This window comes from Danio rerio, chromosome 4 (assembly GCF_049306965.1).
Source record: "Danio rerio strain Tuebingen ecotype United States chromosome 4, GRCz12tu, whole genome shotgun sequence".
Lineage (NCBI taxonomy): Eukaryota > Metazoa > Chordata > Actinopteri > Cypriniformes > Danionidae > Danio > Danio rerio.
Genome location: NC_133179.1, coordinates 59,987,624 through 60,005,000, shown reverse-complemented (window position 1 = coordinate 60,005,000; position 17,377 = coordinate 59,987,624). Strand labels below are relative to the sequence as shown.

General features: G+C 40.6%; 2 protein-coding genes and 8 non-coding genes across 11 annotated transcripts in view; 2 read left to right on the top strand and 8 right to left on the bottom strand.

Moving 5' to 3' along the window:
* LOC137491106 (uncharacterized) overlaps positions 1 to 17,377 on the top strand; it is a 1,257,671-nt gene that overhangs the window by 209,718 nt on the left and 1,030,576 nt on the right. The gene's annotated exons all lie outside the window — the stretch shown is intronic.
* Positions 1 to 17,377, top strand: part of LOC101884655 (uncharacterized) — a 108,639-nt gene that overhangs the window by 46,729 nt on the left and 44,533 nt on the right. Inside the window, exons 1-5 of one of the 2 annotated variants that reach the window (XM_073948937.1) lie at positions 1,055 to 1,307; positions 1,445 to 1,797; positions 1,876 to 2,381; positions 2,466 to 2,735; positions 5,108 to 5,170. In XM_073948937.1, coding sequence (XP_073805038.1) covers positions 1,172 to 1,307; positions 1,445 to 1,797; positions 1,876 to 2,238 — 852 coding nt within the window. In that variant the 5' untranslated portion in view covers positions 1,055 to 1,171 and the 3' untranslated portion in view covers positions 2,239 to 2,381; positions 2,466 to 2,735; positions 5,108 to 5,170. Of the gene's footprint in view, positions 1 to 1,054; positions 1,308 to 1,444; positions 1,798 to 1,875; positions 2,382 to 2,465; positions 3,985 to 5,107; positions 5,171 to 17,377 lie in introns of those variants that run through there. The other variant, XM_073948936.1, reaches the window with a different exon arrangement.
* On the bottom strand, positions 13,523 to 13,629 carry LOC137495077 (U6 spliceosomal RNA). The gene has a single exon (XR_011015022.1). It is a non-coding gene; the product is annotated as a U6 spliceosomal RNA (small nuclear RNA).
* Positions 14,045 to 14,151, bottom strand: LOC137494934 (U6 spliceosomal RNA). The gene has a single exon (XR_011014878.1). It is a non-coding gene; the product is annotated as a U6 spliceosomal RNA (small nuclear RNA).
* On the bottom strand, positions 14,567 to 14,673 carry LOC137495003 (U6 spliceosomal RNA). The gene has a single exon (XR_011014947.1). It is a non-coding gene; the product is annotated as a U6 spliceosomal RNA (small nuclear RNA).
* On the bottom strand, positions 15,092 to 15,198 carry LOC137494527 (U6 spliceosomal RNA). The gene has a single exon (XR_011014473.1). It is a non-coding gene; the product is annotated as a U6 spliceosomal RNA (small nuclear RNA).
* LOC137495017 (U6 spliceosomal RNA) lies at positions 15,621 to 15,726 on the bottom strand. Its single transcript, XR_011014961.1, has one exon. It is a non-coding gene; the product is annotated as a U6 spliceosomal RNA (small nuclear RNA).
* Positions 16,147 to 16,253, bottom strand: LOC137494685 (U6 spliceosomal RNA). The gene has a single exon (XR_011014631.1). It is a non-coding gene; the product is annotated as a U6 spliceosomal RNA (small nuclear RNA).
* On the bottom strand, positions 16,676 to 16,782 carry LOC137494686 (U6 spliceosomal RNA). Its single transcript, XR_011014632.1, has one exon. It is a non-coding gene; the product is annotated as a U6 spliceosomal RNA (small nuclear RNA).
* Positions 17,203 to 17,309, bottom strand: LOC137494875 (U6 spliceosomal RNA). The gene has a single exon (XR_011014819.1). It is a non-coding gene; the product is annotated as a U6 spliceosomal RNA (small nuclear RNA).

Sequence of the window (17,377 nt, the reverse complement as noted above, 5' to 3'; positions counted from 1 at the left end):
CACACTTTAGGAAACGTAAACATTCAGGACGTGCCATTAGCACAGCCTGCACTAAAAGAAGGCTGGAGATAACGGATGGCAACACAGAGTGCGACACCAATGTCACCTTGAAAAACCTGCCGTGACCCGGATTCGAACCAGGGTTGCTGCAGCCACAATGCAGAACACTAAGCACTATACAATCACAGCAAGCTACAGGATTGCCGCTGTGGATCTTTTGTGGTATGTTCCTCCATGTGATAAGCCCCTTTCTCTTCAGTGAGAACACACAGTTGTTTTTCTCCTCCTACCAGCACAACGCTTTTCCCAAGAAACAATGGAAATGCAAACATTGATGACTGCTGCAATTTTAAAAAGGAACAGGATGTGGGTATAGTTAGCAGGACTTGAACCTGCGGGAGAATACCCCAACCGATTTCTAGTCGATCGCCTTAACCACGCAGGCATGACTACAAGACTGCCTGTTCTCCCATGTCCTCATGCCTAGTACATGTGTTGTTCATTCAGATGAAACTTTCAGCAAGCGATAGCTCAACGGCAAAAGCTGTGGCTCCACAAAGAGTCTCTCATGCCCGAACACAGACTTGAACCCTGGACCCTCTACCGACTCCGCTAAAGCTGGGGAACAATAGTCTGTTTTGGAAGGGGAAGAAAAATTTGAGAAATTGAGAAAGAAAGAAGCGAAATTAAGGTTATATTTTGTATTTTTTGCCCACCAGAAACTACTCAATGCATATAAAACAGTACTGGTTCAAGAACTATGTCCATAAATAACACTTTGGGTAGATCACAAGGTTCAATCCCCGACTGGAGCAGGTATCTAACCAGGTTTAGTAATGGGTCGATCATGAACATTTCGTTCATTTTAAACGAATCTTCAATATGATTTGGGAACTACAAGTCCTCTCAGGGAGTGATTTGTTAATTTGCGCGTGCGTACATTTGTGCAGGTGGTATCGTTATTTCAAGTCTTCATCACATTTCGTGTCGTTCATCGCGGAAAGGCAGAAACCAATCATATGCATTTAGAGCCGGAAAAAGAATTGATCCGTTCACCTCATGAGTCAGGTCTGAATTTGGAGAAAAGCTCCGCCACTGCACTTGACACCACCAACACTGGTTTGAAGTGCAGCTCAGGTTAAATACTCTCTCTCCTCTCTAGAAAGATCCAATGATTGCTACCAGGTGGACACAGTTACCTGCAGGGAGAGAGAGAGGAAAAACACAATGCTCATTGTCCACCAAAAGATATGTCTCAGGACGCAAGCCCTGGGATAACTGCTATCACCCTCCTGGAGCATATACAGGCAAGAAATCCATTAATTAGTTGTTATGGAAGTTATTCATTAAGCTTTTAATGTACTACACAAAATGGTAATCTAAATGTTTATTTTATCATTAGTTTTATTTAATATATGTTTTTTTATTGTTTTATTTTTTTAAGGTGAATTGCTGGGAATGGAGCACCTTTACAGCCAGACCGGCAAAACCCTGACTCCGGTGCTCCAGAACCCAGAGGAGGAAGACAGGCTGGTGGAGGAAGTACATGACGAGGATCTACAAGATGACGGGTTTGAGGAGGAGATCATGGAGGACATCACAGTTCCAGTGCTGTATGAGGATGACCCCTGCCGTGATCTCAGAAACAGCCCCTTATCTTCGCCTCTGCCTCAGTCCCCAGCATTACTGGCTGAGCTGTCCACATCAGCTGGTGGAGAAGGACAGCTTCCTAGCCCAGCCCCCTCAGTGCCGTCACAGCCATCCAAGTCTGGAGACAGTCTCTCTGTTGAGGCTCAGGTAAGATATATTAAGAACTTTATTTGATTTAGTCTTTTTTTTATTCCACATATACTAAATTTATTCTGTATTTACCAGGGAGTAGTCATTGGACCTGATGGCATTGCTGGGTGGGACAAGGTACAGGATCTGGCTGCTTATTTGGTAGGTCTTCGTGAGGCTCCTTACCTCACTGACCTGCAGGTGACAGAGGCCATCCAGCTGTGGACAGCTCTCCTGGATGTTGATAAACAGCGCATCAACTACCAGCCTCGACATCAGCCTCAGCTGACACATGGGCGCTTTAAGGCACCGAAGCGCTCCGGAGTCACTCCAGGTGTGGAGAGCGTCAAGCGCTGTCTGATTGGACATCCTGGGGGTCCAGCACAGTGGCCTAGCACCAGCCGCTTGGTTGAGGCCATTTGTACAAAGCTGTGTGTCGTACACAAGTCCACTTCCTAGAAGGCTGGTGTTCGCATGCACAGGTGGTCTAAAATACTGACCGATTACCACCACATCCGGGATCTGGTGCTTGGCAGTCGCAGGCTGATGGATGAAACAGTGATCCAGCTTTTTGAGCTAAACCAGAAGACGCTCATTCAGTGGTAAGCAAAGCACATTATTTTCTTTAAATTACCTGAATACTTCTAAATTAATATATATGAATAATACATATAATTTATTATCAGGTTTCAACGGAGGCAAAAGGATCAGGAAATGAGTGTACTCACTCAGGGACTGACTCCACTTGATCCAATTGCTGTGGCAGATACGCAGCTTCCTTTGCCGAGGGAAAAATTGGACGAGGCACCATCAACATCAGGCCCCAAACACCAGTTTGTCTTTCCTCCAAATAAAGAAGGACAGGCACCTCTTCTTCTGCTTCTGCAACCACCACAGTTTGCTCCTTCCTGCCGGATGCCACCACGGTGTGCTCCTTTCCACTGGCCCCCACGACGGTATGCCCCATCGCGCCAACCCCCACCACAGTCTGCCACATTGCACCGGCCCCTACCATGGTGTGCCCCGTCCAGTGTTGGGGAGTAACTAGTTACATGTAACGCCGTTACGTAATTTAATTACAAAATAAAAGTAACAGTAATTAGTTACAGTTACTAAGAAAAATATGTAATTAAATTAGTTACTTTTGAAAATGTAAAAAATTACAAATGGGGTTACATCTAATATATTTTCTTTAAATCTCTGTGATATGTTGAATAATATTAATCTATTGCTTTGCCTGTTTTTGATATGCACGATGGCTTCTGCTAAGGCCATTTATTCAAGCGCTGATTCTTTTGATTTGCGGCGCAACCACGGGCGTAAATACCGGGGGGAACAAGTTCATTGTCCTCCTCACCAAATAAAATATATAAATGTATATATATATAAATGCACTCTCTATTTTGAAGAATATATGTGTGTATACCTAAAATAATTGTCTAAGTAGAAAAAAACCCGCATTTATTATTTAAAATGCATTTAGAAAGAGTTCACCCCCGCTTTCTCAAAGTGGTTTGATCCACCTACTCCTCACGTACACGCTTCCTGTCACACACAGTCACAGACAGACAGACAGAAGTTAGGTGTGTGGCTACGGGTAAATGTTGAATTTGAGTAAGTATGGTGTATTAATCACATTAAATAAATCGATTCTCTTCAAAGTTAATGCAGAATCATTTATAAATTAGTTGCGGCAAAAATGCAGATTACCGATGTCCATGAATCTGCTGTATTAGCGGTTAAAATGACTCATGTAGTTAACGTATGCTTGTTTAGCTTGTTGCATACGTTAGTGGCGCACTGCAAAATAATAGGCCAAAGTGCATTGTTTCATTTGTGACGACTTGCGGCAAAAATGCAGATTACCGATGTCCATGAATCTGCTGTATTAGCACGCCAAAGTGCATTGTTTCATTTGTGACGACTTGGCATAATGTTAACTTTACATTAACGGCCACAATTAGCATATTGTTTATCTGTGGATTTGCTAAATGAGCACTGTGTTACGTCCAAACTAGCCCCACTTTATTTTTTGTATAATCAATTTCAGTTGTTCTTAGGTGACTAAATTAATTTAAAATATAAAATGTCCTTGTTTTTATTGTTGTGATGATTTTTATGATAGTTTTTCATTCTTTATGTAAAACACTTTGAATCAGCATTGTATATAAAATGTGCTACAGAATAAACTTGCATTGCAGTGTCATGGACTAGATAAAATGATTAAGGTAAAGTTGGTTTTATATTCGCACATTCATTCAGTGACAGCTCCATACATTGTTTACCATGGTCCTTTGAATAATTGAACTGAAATCTCATGCAAGTTTGTCTTTAAAATAACATTAATAATAATAATAATAATACATTTTATTTGTATAGCACTTTTCCTACATACATAGAACTCAAGGCACTTCACAAACAACAAACAGGCATTGTAAAATAAACCAATACAAAAAAATGTATATTAGACAATTAAAGCAAAATATATACTCAGATAAAAGCATACATGTACTCGCATATATGCATACATCTACACAATCACACACAATATTCTTTACATACATGCACACACACCGTACATGCATATGTACATAAACCTACACGATATAGATAAATTGCATAAACTTCACAAACTTATATTCATACGCAATTTTAAAAAGGTGCGTCTTAACAAGCTTTTTAAAAATAAATTCTGGGGGATTCTTTACTTAATTTGGGAGACAATTCCAAGATTTTGCAGCATAGTGAGTAAAAGAAGTGCCGCCAGATCGCATCAGATTTACAAAGTGAAATTCTAAAAGTCGAGTGCTAGAAGAGCGTAGCAAACGGTTTGGATTATATTTTGATAAGCAGTCAGAAAAGTATGAAAGGTGTCATGTTGTGTAGTGCCTTATAAACTAATAAAAGAATCCTAAAATTTATTCTGTTAATGCTGCTGTGATATGTTCTTGTGTCTTCAATTTCAATAAAACTCTGACTGCTGTATTTTGTATCAGTTGCAACGTCTTTATAGAACCTTTAGGTAAACCAATATAATATTAACACTAACTGTAAACAATGCTGTACTTTGATGGTTGTTGGCTACTAATATAATTTTACCATTTAGAATTTCCAATGAATACTCTTCTGAGGTTATATTATGAGAGACTGAATGTGCAAATATAAAACCAACTTTACCTCAATGATAAAATGACAGAGAAAAGGAAAATGGACATAAGATAATTTTTCAGTGCAGCAAAACTCCAAGTACAAAAAGTTCACATATTAAGCAATTTGGCTTTCAGAATGAGTGCTTATGAAAATACTAATGTCACATTATCAATCACAGGCAGAGGAGAAAGAACTGATTGAGGAACAGGCAGAGCAGGGTCAGTCAGATGTACAGTGTCAGGTAAGGGTGTTGTGCTTTATTGAAGGGATAATGACAATTCTTTTAGAGGTGAACAATTTTTTTTTATGTTTTCTAAGTTGTGGCTGTTTAGTAGATGAACCTCACAGGCTCACCGATTTACAATATGATCTGTCAATTTAACAAGTGTAATGTAAACCAGTTAGTTATTATGAGTATGGAAAATGTCTTTCTGCATTTATGCGGCTTCAGGAGTCAGTCTGTTGACTGTAAACAACACAACAAACAATGCAATAAATAGTTTTGATGAAAAATTTGCTGTCATTGAACCTGAGAAATACTTTGACAATAACCATAATGTAGTCTCCATGCTGTAATATGAACAATAAAACCATTTTTAACTGTGGGGACATATCTTTATAAGTACAATTCGGCTGTATTATTTGTGTCCCCTTTAAAAAATCTTCAAAAAATTGCTCATAAGAAATTTTATATTTATTGGCCCTCCTACTTTTAAATCAAATTAATGGTCATGGGCGCACCACGTCTAATCCTCTTTGCCATTGAAAAGCTTGAGGAAGCATCTGCAGGTATGTAAGCTAGCCTTTCTTTGTTTAATAAAAGCAAAAATGTTTTTTGTCGTTATCGTAAGTGCACAGACCCTTTCATTCCCAATTATATGTTATGACTCACAAAGTTATCGATTTGTGAATTTCAGGGCACCAGCAGACTCTGGCCAAAGTGATGTTATAACATTTACAGTGTAGCTAGCTTAAATACATTTCTCAGTAGAGTGGCGGTAGCGTCGCTAAAAAATCAAATAGCTTTTCACAGTAGCGAAGCTATTTTATTAGTGAAGTAGTACAGTAGTGTCTACTCAAGCTATATTACAGATCGCGGATCAATAGTGTTTTAAATGTGTAACACCTGGTTTAATTGGATTTTTTTTGTTTTTGCTGTTATGTACTATAATGTTTTCCTGTTTGGTACAGCATATTAGTTACAGTAAATAATTGAAATGAACAGTTCTGCCTCATATGTCTCATTGGCAGTTTTATTGATCTCTAAGATGCGATTGAATTGAATTTAAGTGGCTTCAATATAAAAATGAAAATTGCAAAAATTAGATGTATTTTTTTTATTGCAAATGCCACATAAATCACCTGCACAACTAACTAAAATTTTGATTTTGTAACAACAGTAAACATGTTTCTGTGATAAAGTCTGGTTTTGTGGTGGCTCTACTTTAAATTTAAATTAATTAAATACATTTTATTTAAGTGATGAAAGCTTTTGAGATTTGAACAGTAAACAGAGCTAATGTAAGCTCACTCCTGCTCTGTATAAAAGCTTGAAAATTATTTAGTTGAAAATGTTTACTAGAAAATTAAAAGTAATCAAAAAGTAATCAAATGTAATTAGTTACTTTACTTTTATAAAGTAATCAAAAATTACAGTAACTTATTACATTTTAAATAGGGTAATTTGTAATCTGTAATCTATTACATTTCCAAAGTAACCTTCCCAACACTGCTCATATTAACACTACAGTTTCAGCATTGTAGTTGAGCAGTGAAACTTGTTCTCTACATTTCTGCTGAAGAACTGTACAGTATCAGGTCAGAAATGTGTGTATACTGTTCTCCAAATACGTCCTGTGTATACTTTAACAGCAAGTTAAACTCTCCCTCATTAACTTCACAGACACAGAATGTCCTTTTTCACACTTTAATAAGTGTAACATGAAATTAGCTCATTTTATGAATATTAATAATCAACAATAACGGTTTATTCTTAATATTACGGCTTAAGCTTCAGTCAATTTGGTCAAACAAACATATGATTGTAAATGATCATGCTCGCGCGACCGAGCGGATTCCCAGATTATGAATATTAATTATCAACAATAACGAATTATTATTAATCATTAATATTCCGGATCAATTTATTGTTAATTTGACCAAACGAACACAAGCAGAGCCGCCGCTCTTCCGAGCGGACACAGTAATGATCTATTCATTTAGAAAAAGGGAATTTAATTGCTACTTCTTGTGAAGTAGATTAATCATTCAAAAGTTTTAAACAACTTATAATAGCTAGGCAGGGGAATCTGTATTTCAGTGACATTTTCTCGTGAGGCAAACAATACAATTCATTTGATTATAATGGAATTTATTGACTAGTCAGACGTAACGAACAAACAAACGCACAAACATACATTAAACACAAAACAAAGGTAAACCACGTGGAGATATCGGGTCTATAGAACGTGTAACAGCAAAGAGACATAGTAAAGCTAGGAATTATAGATTTCAGGTAAAAAGTGACAAAACTTTCAGTTCCACACGCACCATTAAGGACCACCAAGGTTATAAAAAACACACCTTTTTGATAAAAGGGGCACAGCTTAATCGCATGACTAAAATCACCTGGTCTCTCATGTCTGGAGGTCTCTCTTTTGCGTCTCTCTTCCGTCGTGATGAAAACTACTCTTGATGTCCTTTGATGCGTGGAGTTTGTAATGCAGTTCGGACGAACACGATCGCAAACTTTAAACTGAATTTACTTTGCCGGAAAATAAAGAAAGCGTGGCGGGAAAAAGTCCATGCGGCTTAAAAGGGACCACCATCAATGATGTTCCTTTTTGGGACGTTCTCTTTCTGCCCAGATGTTTGGGGGGAAGTGTGCTTATACCTGCGGGTCACGTGACAACCCGTACAGCATTCTGACCAATGATTTCAGGGGAAAGTTTGCGCGCGAACCTTCCTTTGTCTAGGGGCTGCTCGTATGCAAATTTGAGTGTCCGCCTAAAGCATGCGGACAGGCATCTAATACAGGGCTTTAAAGAATAAAGCCATGCGAGTTATGGTCTTGCACTATGCATCATGTGTTGTAAAATGTCAGCAGAAACCCATCGGTACCAAACATGGGGGGGTTGAAAGTACATCAACATAATTTTTCATATCCTTACAATATTTATGCTTTACAAAGGCCTAAATGGAACATGCATACAGGTTATAAGAGATGTTACACAGGTAAGAAAAGTCAGAAATGAGATACAAAGTTTACAAACATAACACATTGGTTTTGTGCTGGTTCTGGATTTGATGAGTTCATTTTCTTTCTTATCTTATCTGTCATGTTCTTTTGAAGCAGGCAGAGAGTGGTTCTGTGAAGTCTCCCAGACTTGTTAACATGTCACCACGGATTACTAAGCCAGACTTTTCGTCGCCAAGTGATTTTATTGTCCTGGCGATTCACCCAGATTGTTTTCTGGAATGTTAAATGGAATGTTTATCTCCAGAATGCAGGTTACAATATGTTACACAAAACTGCACTTGTATTAGCCAGGAAGCGACTCAAGTTCTCCCGCGTAGCAGGTGAGCATTCTACCACTGAACCACCAATACTGATACGCTTATACTGCTCCCCTAGTGGGGTGTGATTGCTGCAAGGCTGTTACCCAGAGCTGGAAGAGTAGCAACACAAAACAGGAATTGCATTAGCCGGGAATCGGACCTGGGTCTCCCGCATGGCAGGCAAGAATTCTTCCACTGAGCCACCAATGCTGACTGCTATTATTTTTTGCCTTTGTGTTGTGTGAGTGCTAAAAGGCCATAAACCAGAGCTGAAAAAGGAGCCACACAAAACTTAACTTGTATTAGCCAGGAAGCGACTCTAGGTCTAACGCGTGGCAAGCGAGAATCGGACACGGGTCTCCGGCATGGCAGGGTAGAATTCTACCACTGAACCACCAATGCTCATATGCTTATGGTGCTGCCCTAGAGGAATTGCATTGGACAGAAATCGGCTTCGGGTCGCCCGTAAGGCAGGCAAGAATTCTACCACTGAACCACTAATGCTGACCCATGTTCTTCCTTGCTTTTGTGTTGTGTGAGTGCTTAAAGGCCGTCAACCAGAGCTGGAAGAGGAGCCAAACAAAACAGCAATTGCATTAGCAGGGAATCGAACCCAGGTCTCCCACATGGCAGGCAAGATTTCTACCAAAACCACCAATGTTGATATGGTTATGCTACTGCCCTAGTGGGGTGTGATTGCTGCAAGGCTGTTAGCCTTCCAGCTGGAAGAGTAGCAACACAAAACAAGAATTGCATTGGTCGGGAATCAGACCCGGGTCTCCTGCATGGCAGGCAAGAATTCTACCACTGAACCACCAATACTGACCAATGTTGTTTCTTGCCTTTGTGTTGTGTGGCTGCCACAAGGCTGTTACTTGCAGCTGGAAGAGTAGCAACACAAACGAGCAACTGCATTGGCTGGGAATCGGACCTGGGTTTCCCGCCTGGCAGGGGAGAATTCTACCACTGAACCTCCAATCCTGAAACACATGTTCTCCTGCTGAAGGATTCGGATTTCTGCTTTCCAATCCGTCTTATCATGGACCAACGTTTATCCTTTTCTCATCATCTTGTTTCTCATGATTTTTTTTATTAAATATAATTATTTCATCATTTGAATGAGTATTTAACTGTGAAATTATTTTAATTAATGAATAAGTTAACATATTGCTTAATATAAGAATGTTCAGTGCATTTGCCTGTCTCTTTATAACTATTATCAGAAGCCACCAAACTAGGTCAGAGGTCACAGAGACCTTAAGTGGAACTGAGGGCTGAGGACTGGAATCAACTGTTTCTATTGTTATTTCTAGGAGTTAATACTAATCTAAAATGTCTAAAGTGATTTAGCTGTTTTTACGGTTAATTCTTTTAAAGTAATTCTACTTTTTATTCAAGATAGACTATGACTATGATAAGAATATAACTGCCTGAATGTAGACTATACCAATTTTTAACCAGTTTTCATAAAGATGGCTGAGAGTACACTCAGCCTTGAATAAGTAACAGATTATACTTTAAGTGTGTGTGTTCTATTTGATTGTTGATCCGTTTCACAGGTCTGGAGTCAGCTTTAATCAGTGTAAGGGATGTCTGACGTTTATGCTTAAACGTGCAGTAGGTGATTATCTTCAGAAACTGAATTTCTGAAGACAATCACTAATTTTTGTTCTGGTTAAAAGTCTCTTCACTGTCCAATAGTAATGATTACAGTAAATGATCTAAATGTGTTTATATGTATTTTTATATTCTGGGTAAAGCATAAAACTAAAAAATGTTCATCCAATTAAATAGAGTCGGACTGTCATCTCCCATAATTCCGATAAGCAGGTCAGGCTGTCTGTCAGCAAATGTAGATTCGGACTTCTGTGCATCTGTTGTCCGCCATTAGCGTGTGCCCGTCTGTATAAGTGACCGCGCGCGGTCCCGAGACGGACCGGGAGAAATCAAATGCTGAATTAAAACTTTTAAAAACCTGAATCAATATTGGTGTTGCTTTAGCACGCTGAAGGAAGGACAACACCATGGCGGAAGTATTACTATTAGAGAGGTAATGTTCTGTTTTAAAACTATTTTAGTCAGGCTAAGCTGATGTTAGATTGTGTTGTGTTATGAATGACTTATATGCACAGACGTGTTGTTCAGCCACTGAAATCTCGCGGTGAAATATTGATGTGATTATTTTCAGTTTCATAAGGTCATTTTACAGCATTGATAATGATTTATAGAAATATTTATATTTAGTTTAACAACAAAACATCAGCAAATAGCGCTTTTCAGCCTAACCTGCTTTATTGAGCTGAAGTTGCTTTTATATTTACGTTTGGTCATTTTTGAACAATGACAGCCTTCCTATACTGTTTATCGCTACTCTGAATATTCACTCTGAAATAGCATGTAAGTGTGGTTAAGTAATAAATGTAATTCCTGCATGGCGCTGGCACTAACTAACTGGCAAATGACATGAACTAGTGGGGTTGTCTGTCTGCTGTTGTGAAGCGGTGCGCGCGTTCGCGATTTCAGTGGGTGTGGCTTTAAATCACAGTCCCTCGCCGCCGTCCAAAGATAATATGCTAAGCGTTTAGCATTTTGGCAGATCACTTACTGCACCTTTAAGATATTGTTCAGAATATACGCACAAACCCCACGTGGAAATTCTCCTAGTCTATCTGTGTTTTAACCAATCAGGCTAGAACACCTATATGTATGACGCAGTTTATGATGTTATGTGAGAGTATAATTGTTATTGATTGGTTATTGTAAGCAAAGCGGCCTAGGAACTCATTGCGAGAGTTGAAGCTGGTTTCAGCTGATGAAACTGCAAACTATCTTCTGTAAACTTGATTTATTTATTTAAATCTCTGACTCTGGCTCTTTTTTATATACCTGACTGGTCATTCTTTGGGTTAAACTGTATACTATCCCTACAGTTTTGGTGGAGGACGCGTGGCACTTGTTTACTGGTGACACCATTGATCAATCAACAAAAAGAAATGTAGAAAGATTTAAAATATTATAGACTAGGGATGGTCTGTGGAGTAGTGGGTAGTAACGGAACGCTGTTGGGTTCTCATTCAGGCGTGAATGAAAGGCAAAATTTTGTGGTAGATTTGTGTGGAATCCCCTTGCGAGCTGGTGCATTTTGCGGTACACCTATAACGATAGTAATAAGTATAACAGTAGTTGAGGGGTGTACCTCCTCCACCCAGAGTTAAGTACTCAGTGACGGGTGTGTAAAAGGCTTTTAGGACATTCTCGGGGATAAAACTTGGACTGGTTTTTATTTAGTAGTGGACTAAATTAACCCGAGATTGTAATTAGTTCCACCACTGCTATCTTGCTGTTTCACAGACAAAAGGGCCCGAATCCTAAGAATAGAGTAGGTCAGATTATTAGGGAAAGAAATAGTTAAATAAATAAATAAATTCTTAAATAACATCTTAATCGGTATCCATTAGATAGTAGTGGCCACAAAAGTCAGATAAGAAACCTAGAAATATTAGGGCGAGGTTGATTGATCAATGATGCACCAGGAGCAATCCCGAAAAAAAATATGACCCTAACTGGATTGGACTGATCTGGACAGTTTCCACATCTTGGGATGGTTTGCAGATTAATCAAGCAAAAGCTAAGCGCTGTTAGTAAGATTTCATTCTCAATTTCTTGTTGCTTTTGGTGTTAAACTCTGATATAAAAAAAAACAGATGAGAGCAGAATGCAGTAAATGGCTCAGCTAAGCTCTCAGGTTTAAAATGATTTTAGAACCGATTTTAGAAAAAAAAATGCCTTTGGCAATTAATTGTCAATGAAAAGCTAAAATCTAAATATTGAGTCTCTAGTAGCAAAAAGCACAAGCACAGAAACTGACAGTAACATTATGGGAATAAAGAATAGCTTATGTTTTGTCTTAGAAGATGAGATTCTGTGTGACTGCACTGTTATCTTGGTTTAGCCCTCACCATGACTTTTGACTTTTGGCTGTAAAAGTAACAGAGACATGTCTGAATAAAAACTGTGCCATGTAAGTCTGTGCAAACAAGCAGCTTTATGGTTGGATTTAAATATTTTTAGTAATATATAAGTAACATAAATGGGGGTTCAAATAATACTTTGATGGATGCAGTTAACTCCTGAAAGATCTAAAACTGTTGTTGACTGTAACAGCATTACTTTGAAAAAGCATGTCAACTCTGTTTTATATGTTTTAGGACGGGCTTGAGTAAAAGATTACAATAAAATTATGTTATTGAAGTTAATGTTATGTTTAATGTATGTTTAAATTGAGTAAACATACATTAACAGTTCTGGATTGCTCAAAACTCTCTTTCTCTCTCATTAGATATCAGCTATGAGCTGCTATCTGCCTGTTCCATGACAACTGATAATCACAGTGTTCAGTTGGAAATGACATTATGTCAGAGTATAATTGTTATTGATTGGTGATTGTAAGCAGAGCAGCCTAGGAACTTATTGCGAGTGTTGAAGCTGGCTTCTGATGATGAAACTGCAAACTATCTTAGGTAAACTTGATTTATTTATTTATTTGAATCTCTGACTCCAGCTCTTCTTCATCTATCAGACTGGTCATTCTTTGGGTTAAACTGTAAACTATCCCAACAGCTAAAACCCTGCTCATGCACCATTTGGAATCGTAAAAAACCTTTTGTCTTTCCTCCTTTCTATCCTAGAGCCATGTTCCCTTTTGTATCCCATGCTCTACAGAGCTTTGGCCATGTCAGTACTAGGCACACTGATTGATGCAGTAGGTCACCAAGTTTATGGACAGGGGGAAATTAGAGTGTCAGGATAGCCTATGGCAAAGTCCCACTAAAGCAAAGGCTTTGGAAGTGCATTGCTTGCACAACAAAACAAACGATCAAAGCATCCCACATTCGTTTTCACCATGCATGTAGACTTTCCAGTTGACCAAGTAGCACCTCCCACGATTTGCTAAACCCATCCTCATGCACCATTTGGAATCGTGAAAAGCCTTTTGTCTTTTTTCATTTCTGTACTTTTACCCACGCACTAAAACAGCAATATGGAGCGCTTCACGGATTTGCGTGTCATCCTTTCGCCGGGGCCATGCTAATGTTCTCTGTATCGATCCAATTTTAGTATATGTGCCACCTAGGCGAACACAGACAAGTTGACAGGCTCAGGGCATATGTACGCCTCGAGTCCCAGCAATGTTCCTCCAGGGTGGTGGGACCTGGAGAGCCATGTTCCCACTTGTATGCCGTGCACTACAGAGCTTTGGCCCTGTCAGTGCTAGGCACACTGATTGATGAAGTAGGTCACCAAGTTTAAAGACTATGGAAATTAGAGTGTCAGGTTAGCCTATGGCAAAGTCCCACTAAAGCAAAGGCTTTGGAAGTGCATTGGTTGCACAACAAAACAAACGATCAAAGCATCCCACATTCGTTTTCACCATGCATGTAGACTTTCCAGTTGACCCAGTAGCACCTCCCACGATTTGCTAAACCCATCCTCATGCACCATTTGGAATCGTGAAAAGCCTTTTGTCATTTCTGTACTTTTACCCACGCACTAAAACAGCAACATGGAGCGCTTCACGGATTTGCGTGTCATCCTTTCGCAGGGGCCATGCTAATCTTCTCTGTATCGATACAATTTTAGTATATGTGCCACCGTAGCGAGCACAGATCAGCAGTCAGGCTCAGGGCATATGTACGCCTCGAGTCCCAGCAATGTTCCTCCAAGGTGGTGGGACATGGAGAGCCATGTTCCCACTTGTATGCCGTGCACTACAGAGCTTTGGTCCTGTCAGTGCTAGGCACACTGATTGATGCAGTAGGTCACCAAGTTTAAAGACTATGGAAATTAGAGTGTCAGGTTAGCCTATGGCAAAGTCCCACTAAAGCAAAGGCTTTGGAAGTGCATTGGTTGCACAACAAAACAAACGATCAAAGCATCCCACATTCGTTTTCACCATGCATGTAGACTTTCCAGTTGACCCAGTAGCACCTCCCACGATTTGCTAAACCCATCCTCATGCACCATTTGGAATCGTGAAAAGCCTTTTGTCATTTCTGTACTTTTACCCACGCACTAAAACAGCAACATGGAGCGCTTCACGGATTTGCGTGTCATCCTTTCGCAGGGGCCATGCTAATCTTCTCTGTATCGATCCAATTTTAGTATATATGCCACCGTAGCAAGCACAGACGAGTGGAGAGGCTCAGGGCATATGTACGCCTCGAGTCCCAGCAATGTTCCTCCAAGGTGGTGGGACCTGGAGAGCCATGTTCCCACTTGTATGCCGTGCACTACAGAGCTTTGGCCCTGTCAGTGCTAGGCACACTGATTGATGCAGTAGGTCACCAAGTTTATGGACAGGGGGAAATTAGTGTCAGGATAGCCTATGGCAAAGTCCCACTAAAGCAAGGGCTTTGGAAGTGCATTAACACAACAAAACAAATGATCAAAGCATCCCACATTCGTTTTCACCATGCATGTAGACTTTCCAGTTGACCCAGCAGCACCTCCCACAATTTGCTAAACCCATCCTCATGCACCATTTGGAAACGTGAAAAGCCTTTTGTCTTTTTTCATTTCTGTACTTTTACCCACGCACTAAAAAAGAAATATGGAGCGCTTCACGGATTTGCGTGTCATCCTTTCGCAGGGGCCATGCTAATCTTCTCTGTATCGATCCAATTTTAGTATATGTGCCACCTAGGCGAACACAGACAAGTTGACAGGCTCAGGGCATATGTACGCCTCGAGTCCCAGCAATGTTCCTCCAAGGTGGTGGGACCTGGAGAGCCATGTTCCCACTTGTATGCCGTGCACTACAGAGCTTTGATCCTGTCAGTGCTAGGCACACTGATTGATGCAGTAGGTCACCAAGTTTAAAGACTGGGGAAATTAGAGTGTCAGGTTAGCCTATGGCAAAGTCCCACTAAAGCAAAGGCTTTGGAAGTGCATTGGTTGCACAACAAAACAAACGATCAAAGCATCCCACATTCGTTTTCACCATGCATGTAGACTTTCCAGTTGACCCAGCAGCACCTCCCACGATTTGCTAAACCCATCCTCATGCACCATTTGGAATCGTGAAAAGCCTTTTGTCTTTTTTCATTTCTGTACTTTTACCCACGCACTAAAACAGCAATATGGAGCGCTTCACGGATTTGCATGTCATCCTTTCGCAGGGACCATGCTAATCTTCTCTGTATCGATCCAATTTTAGTATATGTGCCACCGTAGCGACACAGACCAGTGGTCAGGCTCAGGGCATATGTACGCCTCGAGTCCCAGCAATGTTCCTTCAAGGTGGTGGGACCCGAAGAGCCATGTTCCCACTTGTATGCCGTGCACTACAGAGCTTTGGCCCTGTCAGTGCTAGGCACACTGATTGATGCAGTAGGTCACCAAGTTTATGGACAGGGGGAAATTAGAGTGTCAGGATAGCCTATGGCAAAGTCCCACTAAAGCAAGGGCTTTGGAAGTGCATTAGCACAACAAAACAAACGATCAAAGCATCCCACGTTCATTTTCACCATGCATGTAAACTTTCCAGTTGACCCAGAAGCACCTCCCACGATTTGCTAAACCCATCCTCATGCACCATTTGGAATCGTGAAAAGTCTTTTGTCTTTTTTCATTTCTGTACTTTTACCCACGCACTAAAACAGCAATATGGAGCGCTTCACGGATTTGCGTGTCATCCTTTCGCAGGGGCCATGCTAATCTTCTCTGTATCGATCCAATTTTAGTATATGTGCCACCGTAGCGAGCACAGATCAGCAGTCAGGCTCAGGGCATATGTACGCCTCGAGTCCCAGCAATGTTCCTCCAAGGTGGTGGGACCTGGAGAGCCATGTTCCCACTTGTATGCCGTGCACTACAGAGCTTTGGCCCTGTCAGTGCTAGGCACACTGATTGATGCAGTAGGTCACCAAGTTTAAAGACTGGGGAAATTAGAGTGTCAGGTTAGCCTATGGCAAAGTCCCACTAAAGCAAAGGCTTTGGAAGTGCATTGGTTGCACAACAAAACAAACGATCAAAGCATCCCACATTCGTTTTCACCATGCATGTAGACTTTCCAGTTGACCCAGCAGCACCTCCCACGATTTGCTAAACCCATCCTCATGCACCATTTGGAATCGTGAAAAGCCTTTTGTCTTTTTTCATTTCTGTACTTTTACCCACGCACTAAAACAGCAATATGGAGCGCTTCACGGATTTGCGTGTCATCCTTTCGCAGGGGCCATGCTAATCTTCTCTGTATCGATCCAATTTTAGTATATGTGCCACCGTAGCGAGCACAGACCAGTGGTCAGGCTCAGGGCATATGTACGCCTCGAGTCCCAGCAATGTTCCTTCAAGGTGGTGGGACCCGAAGAGCCATGTTCCCACTTGTATGCCGTGCACTACAGAGCTTTGGCCCTGTCAGTGCTAGGCACACTGATTGATGCAGTAGGTCACCAAGTTTATGGACAGGGGGAAATTAGAGTGTCAGGATAGCCTATGGCAAAGTCCCACTAAAGCAAGGGCTTTGGAAGTGCATTAGCACAACAAAACAAACGATCAAAGCATCCCACGTTCGTTTTCACCATGCATGTAAACTTTCCAGTTGACCCAGCAGCACCTCCCACGATTTGCTAAACCCATCGTCATGCACCATTTGGAATCGTGAAAAGTCTTTTGTCTTTTTTCATTTCTGTACTTTTACCCACGCACTAAAACAGCAATATGGAGCGCTTCACGGATTTGCGTGTCATCCTTTCGCAGGGGCCATGCTAATCTTCTCTGTATCGATCCAATTTTAGTATATGTGCCATCGTAGCGAGCACAGATCAGCAGTCAGGCTCAGGGCATATGTACTCCTCGAGTCCCAGCAATGTTCCTCCAAGGTGGTGGG